The 18,568-nt window shown below is 31.7% G+C and overlaps 2 protein-coding genes across 3 annotated transcripts; one reads left to right on the forward strand and one right to left on the reverse strand.

Moving 5' to 3' along the window:
• The first annotated feature begins 4 nt into the window (after positions 1 to 4).
• On the forward strand, positions 5 to 5,417 carry LOC126675037 (uncharacterized). Of its 2 annotated transcripts, none has more exons than XM_050369602.2 (15): positions 5 to 318; positions 406 to 485; positions 566 to 660; positions 742 to 902; positions 1,019 to 1,170; positions 1,723 to 1,841; positions 1,921 to 2,084; positions 2,264 to 2,338; positions 3,028 to 3,099; positions 3,343 to 3,480; positions 3,687 to 3,842; positions 4,504 to 4,556; positions 4,639 to 4,817; positions 4,966 to 5,109; positions 5,192 to 5,417. In XM_050369602.2, the coding sequence occupies exons 1-14, from the start codon at positions 243 to 245 to the stop codon at positions 5,024 to 5,026; spliced, it is 1,581 nt and encodes a 526-aa protein (XP_050225559.1). In that variant the 5' UTR covers positions 5 to 242; the 3' UTR covers positions 5,027 to 5,109; positions 5,192 to 5,417. The 2 variants fall into 2 exon arrangements, with proteins under 2 accessions (XP_050225559.1, XP_050225562.1); XM_050369605.2 differs by having other exon boundaries at positions 4,966 to 5,078.
• An 8,866-nt stretch (positions 5,418 to 14,283) lies between these two features.
• LOC126672956 (uncharacterized) lies at positions 14,284 to 15,563 on the reverse strand. Its single transcript, XM_050366901.2, has 2 exons — positions 14,418 to 15,563; positions 14,284 to 14,336 (listed from the first exon to the last, which is right to left on the reverse strand). The coding sequence occupies exons 1-2, from the start codon at positions 15,514 to 15,516 to the stop codon at positions 14,284 to 14,286; spliced, it is 1,152 nt and encodes a 383-aa protein (XP_050222858.1). The 5' UTR covers positions 15,517 to 15,563.
• Between the last annotated feature and the right edge of the window lie 3,005 nt (positions 15,564 to 18,568).

An 18,568-nucleotide genomic window follows, 5' to 3' on the forward strand; every position in this document is an offset into this window, starting at 1 on the left:
TAAACATTTGGATTTGTTTGTCCATTAGGCCAATTTTAGTCCGAGAAAACAAAAACTAGCTCTCTCCTCTGCAATGGCAATGGATCAGCAAAACAAAACCTCATTGTAACTCAATGTGTCTCCTCCAATCAGGAAAATTGTGATGTCTGTTAATTCAAGATATGGCTCGTCCTCTCTAAATTTTCCCTTCTTTTAAAAATCGAGGCGATCAATTGATTTCATCCTTCTTTTCTTATATTGAAATGTCAAAAGCATCAGCAGTCCAACCTCCAACGGCTAGCGATGCCACTTTTTCTCGCACTTTCAAGTACTTATTAGGTTTGTTTCTCCGTTTTTGCTTTATTTGTTCGTTTTTCATTTCTATCTATTCCGCAGCTCACTTTGGTTTTTATTGTGGAGCTACAGCTACGCAGTTTCTCTCAAGAGGAATCCCTTTTATTTTCAATTCATGGATTGTCAGGCACCTCACTCAAGAAGACTATGCGGTACCCTTTCACTTTACCTGCACATTTCATTATTTTTTTCTCTTTTACTTAATTAATTCGATTTTGTTTTAAATATTTAGGTGTACGCAGTTCAATTTCATCTATTTGTGACCTGCATTTTGTTTCTGAGTCGAGAGGGATTCCGTCGAGCTTGTATGAGAGCTGAGATTCAACGGTATTGTTATCCTATTTCCATATTTATATAAATCAATATTATATGCAAATGCATTTTCATTATATTACTATTTTGATGCAGTGCTGGCACTTCGAATGAAGAGTACGCATCAAAGCTACTGAAAGTAGCTTGGATTACTTTCCCTCTCGGGATATTTATCACGATTGCTGCTTGCATTTTTGTTTTCTGGTGGCAAGCACTGAACCTTTCTGATTCATATGCGCAAGCTATTTTGATTAATGGTAACATTATATCGTCGTGCATTTTGAAAAATGTTTTAGCTTTTATTTGATAGTGTTTTAGTCTTGGATAGCCAAAGTGATAATGCTGTTTCGTATATTATAACTTCGTATTGCAGGATTTGCATGTATACTGGAGCTACTAGCTGAACCGTTTTATATCCTTTCTCAGAATTTACTTCTTCTGAAACTGCGATTGATTGCTGAAGCAGTTGCTACACTTATCCGCTGCCTGACTATGTATATGCTAATTGTTAGACAACCCAGCATGGTAAATGTTTTGACTGGTTGTTCTTCCTATTTAGTGCTGTTAATTTGACTAATATCATATTCTAATAGTTGAGTGCCTTGACTAACTATTAAAAGGTTGATTGGATACTGTTATTTGTTAATTAGCTAATTTAAAGATCTCATCTGATGTTACATTGGATATGAGAATTCCAATTTTAAATTTTAAAGAGTGCACGTCATAATTGTTATATCTCTATTTGTTATACTTGTAGATGTGCTTGCAGTAGAGATGGTAAGTTAAATTGTAAGGAAAAAGATTTCATCCTCTTACACAAATATTTCAGTATGTCTTGTCTCAAAATCTTTCTGGTGTGTGAGTTCACATTTTGGAAGCATAACTGGTTCCCAGCATCCGCTATTATGTCGCTGGGAATAAGGTTAAGGGTAATTTCTTAGGTTTATCAGGGTCCGTTTATCCAACTTAACTTATGAGCATTGATTATATGCCACCTATGGCTATGACAATCTATGCGGACCTGCTATGGTTGTGTGTCAACTGCTGTTAAAATCAGAATTTTCCCTGGTTTTGCAGGAGAAAGGAATTATTTTTGCATTGTCACAGACTGCATATGGAGCATGCTTGTTCATAGGATACTGGAGCTATTTTCTTCTTTCCAATGTGTATGCAAGTTCTGAACTTTTCCCTTTCAGGTAGCATTTTTACTATCATACACTTCTTCCTTTTTTCTTCCTACAACAAAAATAATAAACAGCACTGTTTTTTCTACAGACTAGGAACTATAATGGATTACGATAAACAACTCTCAAACATGTGCATGCTGTTCACCTTTCAATCCTTCCGAAAGCTAATCCTTCAGGAGGGGGAAAAGATGGTCCTTGTGTGGCTGGATACTCCATATAACCAAGCAGTATACGGACTTGTAGACAAGTTAGGTACTGGCTTCTCTTATGTCCTATTCCTTTCTGCAGTTACCTATATAACTAGTCAACCGCAGCCAAATGCTCCTAAACAAGAACTTGTGCTCTTGTAGTGCTACAGTTGAGAGTACTGTAGTTTGTTTCTCATATTTAGGATGTCAGACTATCTGTAATTATTAGTTCATTTGCTGCAGGAAGCCTAGTGGTGAGGTTGGTGTTTTTGCCATTCGAAGAAAGTTCATATGCTACATTTGCTAGGTGTGCATCAGGTTCACCTCTCTCCTTAGTTGTTCATGCGATGTTCTCTTTTCATAATAATCTTCATTCCTCATTTGGATTATGCCAGTTTTCTCGTGTGTTGTTCTCCCAATTTTTTACATTGTTGTTTCCACTTTCCTCTGTCTTGTTGCTCAATGATGTAGAAAATTTTCAACTGAGACATCTATCTCCTAGCTGACTGTTTGCACCAAAATTTGATCAGGCAATGATAAATATATGTTGCCAGGAATTTGCCTGATGGATAAAATACCTAATGTGTTCTGTTTTCTGTTTTCTGAATAACTAATGCTAACTGATTATAGCCCGGCCTGGCTGTGCTTTTGTTTGTGTTCTGTTTTATTTTTTATTTTTTCACTATAGCTACTTTTTTGAATATTAAATTCTGGGGATACCAGAGTAAACCATATACTCTCCAAAAGCAGGTCCCAAAAACAGAAATAGTAAAATTTCAAATGGGAGTTGCAAGCAGCAATACCAAATAGGACCTATGTGTCTCTGTTGAGTGTGTGTATATTAATTTGCTATTCTGAAATCTTAGATTTTTTTCGAACTGCTTCCTTATAAATTCTATTTGGAAGTTGAGGATAAAAAAAATTCAAACATGAAATTACATATATTTCAAGTTAGAATCATGTTTTCTTTCTTCATAAGACCTTAATATTTATCCTTCTGTTGACAGAACAACATCCACAGAAGATCAGGAAGTTGGGTGGCTACCTTACAGAGGCCTTCAAACTTGTTTTGCTAATTGGTATCTCCATTTGCTTAAGATTGTTGTTTTGTAATTTATTCTTCTTTCCATTCAGTTGATGTACCTATAAGTTTCCCTGTGACAATTATTGTTTCATACTTCATAGTGGAAGTTGTTGTGGGGTTTAATATGTGCTGAAAGTTGGAATATTGTCTTAGTATCAACTTTCTGAATGTCTAATTACTTCCCACAGATCCTGATGATTTTAAAGTTATTAAACACTCCTCTTCTCATATATTTCAGGTCTAGTATTCATGGCATTTGGTCCTAGTTACTCTTACACCCTCATTAGAATATTGTTTGGCAATAAATGGAGTGACGGAGAAGCAGCAACAGCTCTTCGCTATTACTGCGTCTATATCATTGTTTTGGCTATGAATGGTAAGCAACTTGCTGCTATCGCTCCTTGTTATATATGTAATGCTTCGTCTCATGATTATGTTTTCAACAACAAGTACTACATTGTAATATATATTGATCCAGAATGTCTTGGACAATTATTATCACTTATTATCTAATGCATATCGTACAGTTGTTGTTTAAAAAATAGCATAGAAATTTTAATCCTTCTTTTGGTTATGCATCAGGAACATCTGAAGCATTTTTACATGCTGTTGCAACAGAGAACCAACTCAAACGCTCAAATGATTCATTGCTTGTGTTCTCAATGATATATCTTGTATTGAATGTCCTACTGATACGATCAGCTGGTGCCGTTGGCTTGATTTTGGCAAATTCATTAAGTATCCTTTTTGTTTTAAGGTTAATATATTGTTTTTTTTTTAAATTATGGATAACCGTCTTTCAGCAAGATCTAATTCCACTGAAAGCATGACACAACTACATATATCATGAACTAATAGGTGCAACTTAACTGTTGGTGCATTTAGATAAAAGTAGCCAAAACCTGTAATTTTTTAGTACTTTTATGGTGAAGGTTTTGAATCTTTTGATCACTTGATGCTTTGATTTGATAGTCTGTTATTTTTAGGAATTGATCATGCAAGCCATAGATTTATTCTTAGGGCTGCAAACATTGTCGTGTTCATGGACCGGGAATGAAAGATTCCCATCAATCTTGCCGTATGGCTTTGTAGAGTTGAGACTTTACATTGTATCGACAACTTGGTTGTGTTAGTGTTCTACAAGTTCAATCTTGATACACATACTTGTTTGTGGCAAGGCAAATGCGCCTAATAGCAAATTAAAATTAGTGTGTTTATGATAGTAGTTCACTAGGTGCTGTTTATTTAGAATATTGATTGTAGAGAGTGCTATGAAATTTAATTATATATTTATTTTTTCATTTCTTCTTTTAAATCATTTAGAGCAGGTTATTTTGATCTTGTAAATGTTCTTGTTTTTGTTATTCTCCTCATGAATTCATCCTTTACATTCATGAAGATATGATGTTGAGGATTACATATTCTGCAATATTCATAAAGCGCTACTTCCAGGTATGACTTTAATATGTTACTCGTCCGCAATTTGATTATTCATATAGACCTTAGACCATATCATTCCCCCTTCTCTTTGCAGGATTCTTCTGCATTTTCTTTTAGTAGTTGCTTGCCGTCAGGTTGGACAGTTCTGTTGTTTTCCAGTGCAACTACTATTATTTCTGAAAGAATGTTTCTGGACCGGATTAATTTCTGGCCAACATTTTTTATTCACTTCTTCATCGGGTTCACATGCTTCTGCATATCTGCCTTGGTCATGTGAGTATTTGTTTTGACTTTCCAAAAACTGATTTTTAGGTGCAAATTCTAATTTGTTGTTTTGCATTTTGTTTTGATGCTTTCATAACGAAACTTCCCTTCATACGAAAAGTCTATTAGTAATTATGTGATCGTTTTTCATTGATAGTTATCGCCGGGAACGGCCTTTTATCAACAAAATTATCCGTTTTCGGGATCATGTGGACTGAAGAACAGCTAGGATGCTCCAAGAGATTTCAAAGGCAAATCCACTTCTCTGTGGTATTGGTCTAATCATTAGCCTTATTCTCATGTCAGTATTTATTTGTTATTATTTTATTTTAGTGTTCCTTTTCATTTGGTTATATGATCAACAAAAGAGACATTTCATGCAGCCAAAAACCATGAAGATTAGGGAGTCGAGAGCCATTTATTGATTCAAGGATTTTATGAGGACCATTCTTATACATAGACTTATTTGATTAGAAGTTAGGATTAATAACAAGATAATTAACATACAACAAAATGTAATACTGTCACCATCTGCCTTAGAAACTACCCTTTCTACTAACCACACTATATTTTGTTAATGAAATGATCTTTTCTTTCCAAATTTGTCAACTTCTTGCACTTACTACTACAATTGCCTTCTTTTATAGGAAATGTTAGGAAATTTTAAGGAATAGGAGTTCCAGGTGTGATGTACTGGCCTTTATACTATTTTTGAGGCTGTTCATGCAAGCTCAGGTTGCTTGATACTTGAGAGTTTTAAAAAATAAGAAATTCTTCAAAGAGAAATTCAAAAACTATTTCAAAATCTAAAATGTGGTTTGCAACTCTAGTAGATACACTTGCATTGCATAGTACATTACATGCTATCCCGTCTCTCTTTTCGACTTAAAGGAGGGTGGAGCAGGAACTTGGAACCGCTTCTTGTCCCGAGTACTTGGTCTGCTTTATGACTCCACAGAAACCCTCAAGTTTAATCCTTATATAAGTGTTTCCCTTGCCGGCTTGCGCTTATTGGCGGGTGGAATAGAACAAGTGAATTGGAAGTGAATAGTGAGGCGGTTAGTACTTAGTATTGGCAAGTTTGGAAGCAGAATCTACCAAATGGTAGTAAATGCTAAATATCATACCTTGAATCAGCTACTTTAGCTCAATAGATTATATCTACTATAGGCCTTAATGAAGTGTTTAGTTTATGATGCAATTTTTGCTTGTATCAAAAAAAAAGTCATGTAAGTATCCAATAAGTTGGTAAGGGAAAAGGTAATAAAACAGCTATAATAGCAGATTAAAATTGATTTTAGTCAATGGCCCTACTGCTAAATCGAAAAGTAACTTTGTTCACTACAAAATGTTTCTAATTATTACGTGCTAAAGTGTAAATAAAGGATTAGTAGAATGCTTGAATTTTGGTATGGTATAGCCGAATCGGTAACGGTGGGTGAGGATCAAAATGTAGTGATGGAAAAGAGGAGCAGAGGGCCCTAACAAAGAAGAAGTTGATGATTCATAGGACTCCCACGGGTGCGTGAGCTGTCCTGCAGTGTCACTCCATGAGCAGCAGTGCGTAATTATAAGGTTTGAAAGCTCGGGGAAAGAAAGAAAAATTTGAAAAATATATGATAAAGATGTAGAGTAGGGGTTTAGAGTTTAGACAAGTATCCAAATCCAACCAACACATTGATAAAAAGTGGCTTCATCTTCTAAAACAAAATGATTGTATTGTTTGAGTTTTGCTTAAGAGTTTGGATTCCTAGTGGATTGCGTTTTATAGGAGCTTGGATCCGTAATGGACCGCACTATATTGCTTCTCCTTTACTTCAATTTGCAGTTAGCCTTTGGACGTATTTAGATGATTAGTGAAAAGAAAATATTAAAAGATCAAACACCTTATTTAGAATTAAATCAGAGTAAGAATAATTAGTCGAAATTCATTATATTAAACACTTGCTAGAACCGCGAGTTCGTTTAGGGATACCTAATTGAAATCCGTTTGTTTATTAGCTGATTTAGCCAAAAATTAATCGTTTGAGTATATGAATAAAGCATGGACTGAGGTAGGTATGATTTTTTCTAAAATTCAAGCTCTTTTTTTTTTGTTGCAAGTACTAATCTCAAAGAATTTTTAGGGTTCCTTGATGCCTGAATAGATTTAAAAAAAAAATAGGCAAAACTTATATTTGGCCCTGGCATTTGTTCAATTTTTTGCCCTTGAATTCCTGTAATTTTATCTCTCAATATTGAGTTCTTAAACTTTTGATTTTATAAACATTAGATTTCTCAATTACAAAATGAAGTGTATGCACTTCACTTGTTGTTACTACGACTGGAATAAGTTTTTTTATTTGTTTTTATACTTTAATTTTATTGAAATTTAGTCCATGTATTTTTATTTTTGTCGGTATTAAGTTTCTAATTCCTTTTCGGTCTGAATTGACATTGTTAAGACTTTTTATGACTGAGGGATTCAATGTCTACAACGAAATAATACTGACAAATAAGAAGTGCACGGATCTAATGTCAAAAACAAAATAATTGTAGCTCAATAAGCGTTATGCTTCAAAAACTATAGCATAGAAATTCTCAAATATATAACATAACACTTCTGCAATTATGTTCTTAGAACTTGAAAAGAATTAAAAGAGGAAAAGGAAAAGGAAAACAGTAGTTTTGTGATTTTGAACATTAGGGATGAGGTTGTGGAGACATTCTTCTTAAAAGAAAGAAATTTCAGAAACATGTTATGGTAAAGAAAAGGACACAAGTGCCATTGTTAAACCAGAATTTGACCATTCTGATACTGTCTTAAGTCTCTTAACCACTGATAAAGCCAGTGTTCATCTATTTGAGCTGGTTTCAAGTTTCAAAACATGCATCTTTTTTGGGTTAAATTTTACCATCATGCATGAGAAAGGCATAAATTAGCTCTTTCTCTTAAACTGCTTCAAATTTGGGAATTAGGGCAATTTCCCAAATTTTCTTTTTCCAAATTTATGTTTGCTTTAGAAGCTCTAAATCATTTGCTTGTCTCTTTTGATTTGCTCTCTCTCTCAAACACATATCTTCATTTTAAAGCATCTTTTTTTTAACAAACATCAAATGATAGAACATGATTTTTAATGATGACATGGGACCCTTTTTATTACATCAAATCTTATTTTATAAATCTTATTAACCCATTAAAGATTCACTACTAAGCAACTATTATAGGTTTAAAATGTGTGATTGATTTTGTACTTATAGTTCCGTGATCCATTGGTTAATCCTCCTTTTAACCTTTCTAATCCACCTAAAAGCTTAACTAATTTATTTGAAGTTTTCTCAAAAGCAACAAAATTATATGATGCATAAGCCAATTTTACTTTAATTTAGTCCTGTTTTTGTTGGTAGTCCACATTGCAATCAAAGATGAGTTGAAATTATGCTAAATATGTGAAAGTGTTACAAATAGTCTCATTATTGATCAAAATTGTAGTAACTCATTGAATAAAAACATTAGTTAGAATGGTTCAAATATTCCAATGATTCCGTTTGAGAACAAGTATATTAATAATAGAGCTACATTTGAAATACAAAAAATGGGTCACTTTTGTTTTGGCATGTTAAGCAAAAATTGACACTAAATTATTTAAATTTAGGTATTATTTGGAGTGAATAGTTAGAAAATAATAGTATGTTAGAGACCGAAAATAAGTGTAATGTTAAAAGTATTGACTTCACATGGGCATTACACCAACCTTCAAAAATGTAATAATGTTGTTCTCCACTTATTAAAGATTAGATGTGTGATAATTTGAGTAGAAAAAAGATAAGTGATGAGTTTTGGACTGTGAAGTCAAACACTATGGAGGCAAATCACAGTATAAATTTGAAACTATGGAAAAAGATAATTTGGAAATGGGCCATCTTTTATTTGGTTGCCCAATCTTGTGCTCAAGTGCGGTTAAAAAAAAAAAAAAAATTCTTGTGCTCAAGTAGGTTCAAATCTTTCATCATTCTCTTGTGGAACCCTCACTAGTCACTAATAATAACGGTGTACATTCGGTTTGAACCGTATTGAACCAATTTTCTTAAAATCGAATTAAACTTATTTGTTAAACCAAATCGAACTAGTCGGTTTAGTCAATTATTACGGTTCATTTTAGTTATTTTGGTAGTTTTACTTTAGAACTTAATAGAATATTTTTACCCTCGAAATTAAATCAAAATGAAATCAAACCAAACTTAAAGGTTTCAGTTTCATTCTTTGGTTCAATTTGGTTTAATTTTTGCACATTCTAATTACTACTCCCTCCGTCTTTTTTTAATTGTCCATTTAGAAAAAAAATGCACATACCAAGATAATGCTCTTTTTGTCTTAAATTATAAAGGAAAATACTAATGTAATCCTATGAGTTAGTAAATACTTTATAAAGTAAAACATAGAGTCGTTTATTAGGTATGGGTAAATTTGAAAGATAAAGATTAAATCTCCAAATGGACAATTATTTATACACAAATAAAATTGGCTAAATAAACAACTAAAAAAGAACGGATGGAGTATATTTACTTTATATTACATCATCTCGAATCTGCTTCTTTTATTTTTTTTGAATTAAAACTTGTGATATTGATTAACTTGCTATTTAATTTGAATGGTTAACTTAAAACATCAATTTTATATTTCACTAGTTTTATCTATCTGTATTATAATCTTTCAATCATCATATTAATTATCATTTTATTTAATATTAGTATTAATAAAAAAAATCAAAAAAACTTCCAAAAAAAAATAGTATTTTAAAAATGGATGGTGCTAATTTCAGAGTAAGATCTGATAAAGACAGAGCACATAGAGCTACCCTTTCAAAATATATAATTAATAATATTTTTAGAATAATTAGATAATATAATTAATAGTATCGAGAAGCTAATAAAAATAATTAATTTTAACTTGGGATGTAGCTAGGCCCTTGGAAAGAAAAAAGTTTTTCTAGAGATTTATGTAACTTAAGGAGCTGATGTTTGATGCCATGTTAGGTTACTATCTACTTATAACCCCACTCTTCACACATGTTGTTAAATTCGACCACAATTTTTTTTACAGTCCGGCCGGCCATATGAGCTTAATTTTTCCTTTCTCCATTTCAGATTCTCAATCAACTTAGCAGTTTGGGTTCGCAAAACCATGCAAAAAATGACAAATTAAAAACAAAACGATCGAGATCATGCATATAATTAGTAGTGAATGGTCAATTTTACAAACATTATTTAGCTGTGGTACAAATTGTATGTACTTGGGGTTGGGGATGCCTTTTAAAATTAAATGATTTGAATAAGAACAAAACATATATATGAAAATGAATGTTGTTTATATATGAGAGAGCAGAGCTAGAAGGAGTGTTGTCTAATTCCTTCGAATGAGAATGCTATAATATAGGCATGCACATGCAAAAGCACCTACATTTCAAATAATACATCTTCTTATTTTTGGTCCATACTTATATAGCTACTAAAGTGTAGTGCACCTAAATTAGGTAAAATTATTAGGTATATGCAACTTTTATTGCAACGCATGCCACAACCATACAACATAACATCATGGCTTGAGGCAATCAAATAGTAGAACCACAAAATGAAATAACAAACGCGAGTGAGTTGATAAAGTGTTGTTTTGATTTAAATAAGATTGCAGGTTTAAACCGTATTTATACATGCAAGTGTTTAGAATTAGAACTTTACTTTTTGCAAGGGACCTATTTGACTCGAGCAGAATTTGGTCCGAATGTAGAAAGACTAAATTTGTAACTTTATAATTAAAACTCGTCCATAACACCCGGTAGCTAAACTAACAAAAATAACAATTAGTAGATGATAAAAATAGTTAGGATAAAACATGCTAGAAAACAATATATTATCGATGTTCTTTTTTGATAGAAAAAAATCTCTCCCTAATTTATAATTTTGTAATGAATTTAGCGACCAACATGATTTAAAAAATTGCTTATGAGTTTCCAATGAATTGCTAAGATAAAGAAAAATGATGTCAGCAATTTTATAGGAAAAGTTGGCGCTACTTTAACACCAATGTTTATCCACGGCCGAAATGCTGCCGATGTTCTCAAATAAGGCAAAAGGTAAAAAAACCTCGAGTTTTTCTCAAAAGTACATATCAGCCCTTTTACTTTATTTGGATACAATTAAGCTTCCGTATTTTTAAAATTGTACGATTAAACTCTTATTATTTTAAAATCGAACAAATAAACCCTTTTAATTTACTTTTGGGACACTTACCCTCTCAAATTTTTGGTAAATATTTTAAATTTTAAAATTATTTTTGAACTTTTTTCCTATATAATTATGAGAGACATGTCAGCTATTAATGAGTGTTTCTAATGATGTTGGATGAAAGGGTTATTTGTTCTATTTGAAAACAAAGAGGGCTTAATTATACCCCAAAAAAATAAAAGGGCTGATTTATACTTTTGTGAAAACTACGAGGGTTTTTTTGCACCTTTTGCCCTCAAATAATTATAAATTTTTTGCTGATCCATTATGATATATTTGGTGTCTTTTGTTTCAAATTTTATTGAGTTTATAATTTAATAACAGAGATTACCCATATGTAATTGTCCTATTTACCACCGGCTGGAAATATTTCGATGAAATTAACTTATTCATCAACTAACTATGTTGAAAATCTAGTAAATTAAAATCTAGTAAATTCTAGTAGTAACAATTAAATATAAAAAGTAACACTGAAGCTAGTTTTTCTTTATAATTAAGAAGGGAGTGAATCTCGAACATGAGACCTCTCACCAAAATATTTGTGGCTATAATTACTATACTACAAGACCATTGGCATACTGAAGCTGGTTGATCTACACCTCAGGGACAGCCGTCATAATTTTTTTGTAAAATACAAATTGGCTCTAATGGAAACTCAAACTCTTATATAATTATGAAAGATAGTCCAGTTTAATTTAGTTAAATTACATTGTTCACTGTGTTTGTTCCTCTTTGCAGCTTGCTTCGTATAGAGTGACATTTTAGGTTTATGTGTATATGTAGATAAAGAGTTGGTATATATATGTCAAAACGGTATGCCATAAATATAAAGGAAGAAAATAATAGGCATGCAGACGATGGACCAAAATTCTCTACCATTTTGAACCTAACAGCAGACCGAGGCAGTGATCATAATTCACCATTATTTCCTTTGTGCATATATATACCTATCAATATCATCTTTGGCTTTTGGACCACACTGTATCTTCAATTAAGAAAATAATTATATTCTGGTGATGGGCAGGAATTTTATTTGTATTTAGATAAAACAATGGCTGTTGTTTTAAGGTTTAAATGTAAAAAAAAAAAAAAAAAATTACCAACTTTTATGTGTTTTATTTAACATGATTTTGGCATATAAATACATGAACTTTCAAAATTTTACAATAATGACACCGACACTGTTTTGGGTGTAAAACGTCTCCGTTTTGAATTAAAAAATACAAATGTGATACATAATTGCAAAATTGAAAAGTTCATGTTAAATATGCAAAAATTAAGAGTTCATGTTAAATACCAAAAACACGCAAAAGTTTGTGATTTTTGATGCATTTAAGCCTTAATTTAATTGCAGGGAATTAGACGTGTTGGGCAATTGTTAATTGAGCAATTGTTAATTCAACAAACAATAAACAATTAGTGTTGAAAATAATGAAAAAAAAATATTGTTTTCTGAATTAAGAGTTAGTCAATTATATTTTAAATTAGTCAAGTTATTTTTTAGGTTAAGATTATTTACTACTAATATTTTCTATTTAGATTTCTATTTATATTTTTTATATATTATCTAAAAAAAATAAAAGCCTTGTTGTTGAAAAAATAATGATGTTTCTCCGAAATTCTTTCTAAATTTTCAACATTAAAAATATTTTAAGTATCTTTACTTTATATTCAAGATGTCATGTAAGTTGCTGGTAATGGAATTATGAGAAAATAGACAAAAAACACTAAATTTAAATAACATGATCTTTTAACATAAAAAAAAAAGTAGAGACACATTTTAGAGGTCATGTTATTTTTAAAATTTTGTATAAATATTATGATTTAATATGTAATTAACATTAAATTTTATTAATTTAATTTTTTGTGACATTTTTTGTATTATTATTTAAAATTAAATTAATATTTAACTTAAATATTAATTTAATTATGCATAAATACACGAGCTTACAATTAATTCTATCATAATAATACTGAGAGCTTTATACCATTCGTATTACTATAGTTTATTATTTTATTAGTTGAATAATATTTTATTTTATTTTACAAAAAAAAACATAAATAATAGGGAAATTTTCTTGTCAATATATGAAAAGAAAAAGGAGAGAAGCGTCAAGTAAGGAAAAAACAAGGCAACCATTAAGCAGTAAATAAATTGGGAAAATAAAATGAGGCGTGGCATATTATGATAGGTGGCAAGGCATGATGATGATCAACAATGTTGTGTGTAGGGTCACGCATGTCACGCCATATCGCACCCTACGCTACGCATGACCGCATGATCAGGCACGTGCCACCTAAAGAGCACCATACAAATTTAAAGACACACATTACATTACACTACAGTACTGCACATTTACATTCTTTAGGTCTGCTCTCCAATTCTTTTTTTTAATAATAGAAAGAGTTCGGAGTTAGAGAGAGATTAAATTCGAATTGCCGGAAATTGAATTTGAAATTAAATACGAATTGAAAAAAAATTCTGAATCCGCTATTGATTTGCAGGGAAGTTCTTACCTAGACTCGGTCTATGAAAATTTCATGGACTCATCCAGTAAGGTGTTAGAAAAATGAAAAAAAAGAGCGTTAATTTACTAATTTTTTTTCCGGTATTCTAATTATTTTATTTCTGATTTTTTAGGGTTTTTGATATTTGGGTGCCTCAAAGGCACCCAAAATTCTAAATCAGTGCCTCTTTCGGAATTAATTCCGAAAGAGTGCCTGGTCCCACCCGTTCCGCATTCTAGGAATGCGGAACAGGTGGTGTTCCGCATTCCTAGAATGCGGAACGGGTGGGCAGCTGATTAACTTTTGTTAATCAGCTGCTTAAGCACGTTCCGCATTCTAGGAATGCGGAACGTGCTTCCCCAATGATTGGGGAGACAGATTTGTCTCCCCAATCATTGGGGCTGCAATGATTGGGCACTAAATGCCCAATCATTGCAGAATTTTAATTTAAAAAAAAAATATCATTTTAATATACACTATAACTAAAAACAATTTAAAATAATAATGATATATTAATAATCGATTTAAATGCTTGTTTGATTTAACTGCTGATTTTAGCAAACATTTATAAAAAAAAATACAAAAATTGACGATTTAAATATTTATTTTATTTAATTAATAATTTTAACAGACGCTTATAAAAAAAATAACAATTTTCACAAACGATTATAATATACTGAATATAGTAAACATACAACATATACTAAAATACAAAAATCGATAAATAAAGGATCCCGTCGGTGTACACCTCGGCGCCTACAAATCACAAGTTCAACAAAATTAGAATTATCACTTGAAGCAACTCGTTATATAACAAATTAGAGTTATTACGTATACCTTCTGCATCCCAGAAAGATCCAGGGTTGACATGCATCATCTCGTTCATGAACTTGTGAACCATACCAAATGATTCATACCAGCCACCGTAAACATCAGCTATTGCCTTTTCCTTTGCATTCCAGGTTCGTTTATACGGAGGCCTAACTCCAAGTTGTTGCCAAATTCCAGCTCTGAGGGTATCGATCCGTATATCACGTTGCAGCTTTACTTGACCCTTGATATAGTCTGCGATTGCAACAGACCCAAAATTCCGATGGTTTGGATCAGGTAACAGCTGATTGCACGTGTGCGGGCCAATATATTTTGTCAACGTCCACGTCTGAGTTGCTTGCAGAAGTGTAGCGCGCAGCCACCATTTACATACAGGGTTCTGCCTGCAAGCCAACACTATTGTCGAGTTGGTAGTCCGGCGACCCTTGAACTCTCTTCCCACCCCGACCGAATAAGTAGTCGCACAAGCTCGGACGGCATCGCGATTTGGGAATACCATCCCTACTCGGAATTCCATCCCAGGATCCCACATAATCTTTTCATCATCCTCCGGGGCGACGTCAAAGTCGCAAAGATCCGCCGTTCTTACATGCTCAGGAAGTTGCGACTCATATTGTGAATCTGCTCCTAAGTCTTCCTCGACATCCTCTTCGTTGCTGTCGTAGAAATCCTCTTCTTCCTCTTCTTCCTCTTCACCACTACCCCTATCAGACCCGCTTGAATCACATAAGACCAACTGATCTAGTAAAGTCTTGTTGCGAACCACGGCCTCGTATTCCACGTACAATTCCAAAATCTCGAGTTGCGGATACCGCACGACCTCGTTCAAAATTCCAAACACATGCTCGTTATTCTCCACGGAAAACAACGAGTACGAGCGTATCGCACCCCCAACTATTCTTGGAAGCCGGAAGTAGATTTTTGAAATTTCTACTTCCCCGTCGGTAGAAACTGCTCTTCTACAAATATTTTGTAATTCCTCGAAACTCATTCTCTCGCTAAGCGCCATATTAACCGGACGACCCCCGTGGTATTCTATTCCACACGGAGAACTCACAATACGGCCATCACACCATATCAACAAAGATATATTTGGACTCGTCATTTCTAATTAATAAACAGCAAATTTTGACACCGTTATATTTAATATGCGAATTTCAAATTAATAGCATTAACATATCAATTGTAATTATTGTTACTTTATGTCTAATATTTTTTTTATATATTATAAAAATAAATTAAACATATCCTAATATAATTGTATGCAATAACAATTTACAATTAATTTTTTTAACAATTAACAATATTTTAATAAACTATAATAATTTTTTTATATTATACATACATTTCTAAATAACTATTAGGCTAAGATAACATTTTTCTACATTATAAACTTTTTTATACATGTATTTCTAAATTATAATTAAAATTTAATATTTTTCTATTATAATTAAATTTATACATGCATTTCTAATATTTACAAATACTAAAATTATTTAAAGCAATAAATAAAATAATTAAACGTACTAACCTCTTGTAGTTCTCCAAAATAATTAGTATTAAATAATATAACTCCTTAGCTCCAAAATATAGATTCGAAATAAAAACACCTCGGTTCAAGATTTTTCCGCTCAAAATAATAACCGTCTCCCTCGAACTTTTATGTTTTAAGTATTTTTTTGCTTCAAATTGTGAATGAAACACTTGCTGGAGGAGGCTTTTATAGCCTTCGGATTTTTAATGTGTTCCGCATTTGTCAAATGCGGAACACATTAATTACCGTTGGGAGCTGTCAGCTCCCAACGGTAAAATCAGAGTGTTCCGCATTCTAGGAATGCGGAACACTCTTTAATCAGCTGATTAATGCTGATTAATGTGTTCCGCATTCCTAGAATGCGGAACACCACGTGGTCCGCATTCCTAGAATGCGGACCACGTGGTCCCAGGCACTCTTCTGGAATTAATTCCAGAAGAGGCACTATACTGGATTTTTGGGTGCCTTTGAGGCACCCAAATATCAAAAACCCGATTTTTTAATAAAAAGACATAGATATTCCATCATATTATGTCTGTTATGGGTGACGGGTATAAAGGAGACAGAGTGATTTTTGGGACCCATTTTATTGCACTCCATTGTGGCCCTATTTCTTACATTTATGGCTCTGCTTCTCTACTGCTTCTGTTTAACAAAAAAACAAATCAAAATAAAAGAACCAAAGACAGAATTGCAATTTGGTGTTCTTTGTGCCTTAATACATATTGTTTGCTATTTGAAAATTATTGCACGGAGTGGTTGTGCTATGTTATTCGTATAATAAATTAATATTTTATTAGTCATGTAGAGATTAATAATAAAAAAATTAAATAATAATTAAAAGATTTCATATTAAAAATGTTCAATGTCATTCGAGATCTCATTGACTTGCTATAAAAATGATGTGACACAACCGTTAAGAGATAAACACTCTAAGGTTAATCATGAGTTAAAATATTTGTATTTAATTTTGAACCGAGTTTGAATATTGATTTAAAAATCGTAAAATTCACGTGTCTAAACGAATCTCTTATATATTTAAAATAATAATTTAGTTTTTACTATTATTATTTAATGTGCATCAAATTAATTAGTTGAATTTAATATTTTGTAATAACAAAATTAAACTTACATAAAATAATAATTTGAATAATAATTTTATTTTTTTATTAAATTTGAATTGAGTTTAAATTTGAATAGTTAAAATGTCATTCGAGATCTCATTCAAACTTGAGCATGGCTAATATACTATAGTCGACCTCAAATTTGAATTTATTACAATTTATATTTAGCTCGGTCCGGTTCGTTTATACCCCCAACGGTGGAGCATGCTGAAACTAGAATCAAACACCACTCATTTACATATAACCTCATTTAAAATATTCGACACAAATATATGCTTTTTAGTTTTTCCTTTAAAGAACTTTAAACATAAAATCTCGTATTTTATAAATTAAAATAAAGAAATGCATTCAGTTAGAAAATTGAAAAAGGTAGCCAACTACGGAACTGTCCTTCTCTTATAATATTACACACAAGTACCTAATAGTTTCCCTTAATTTTATCTTTTATTGATTATAAACATTTTATTTTTATGTTGGAATTGTCGAATTGATTGATTTTAATTTTTAACATCTATATTATTTTAATTGATTAATCTATGAATTCTGACAGTCACTTGTGTTATTTAAAATTGATAATGAAATCACAATTCGACAGATTGTATTATGATGCTCGTAAATGAGTAATGTGATTGTATGACTAAAAATATAATCATTCAACTGTAATAACTCAAGCTTATTCTTTAACTAAAAATATAAATGATGAACTACTTAACCAAAGACCACATAACAATAATTATTACAGTTTAGTTGTGCCTAAGCTAAGCATAATAAACAATCCTGTTAAGATGTATACAATTTAAACAAAAATTCACAGGATATAATGCAAATTAAATTATTAACTGTAACATCGACAATATCAGACACAAACTATTAATAATATTTAAATTGAAGTATATTCAATTACAGAGGAAAGAGACTGAGGTGACCTTGACATCCAAATTACTAAAATTATCTAAAATAGCAATGAGATTTATTGCATATTATAATTTGTATCCTTCTCTCAAATTTTTAAAAATTGTCTAACATAATGAGATCCCCCCCCCCCTCCAATACAATACTTCCGACTCTATTATTGTATACCTTATTTCAACATATATCAGTGTTTATCAAAAAAAATTGCTACGTTTCAATTTTTTTAAACGAGTACTGCATCACATTAATAACAGAAGAATGAGGAAAAGATGTTGGATGGAAGTAAGCCAAAATCCAAAATTTTACCAGAAACAGAAAATATGTATAGTTTTTTTTTTTATATAGTTGAGTTTTGTCCTTATCTTATGAAATAGTTTAATTGCTTATGTACAAAGTAAAATATATGGTCATGATGGTCATTTGCTGAAGCCTTTGCACAAGTCAAACTCGGTGATTAAAAAGTTAAAAGCAAAACCGCCATTGTTAGTGCACAATATCACTTCCTAATTATTTTAACATATATTGATTAGTGACAAAATGATGTTTGGAGATTACAATCTCTATTACAAATCTACTTTAAATGAAGG

The sequence above is a fragment of the Mercurialis annua genome, linkage group LG3 (genome assembly GCF_937616625.2).
Source record: "Mercurialis annua linkage group LG3, ddMerAnnu1.2, whole genome shotgun sequence".
Lineage (NCBI taxonomy): Eukaryota > Viridiplantae > Streptophyta > Magnoliopsida > Malpighiales > Euphorbiaceae > Mercurialis > Mercurialis annua.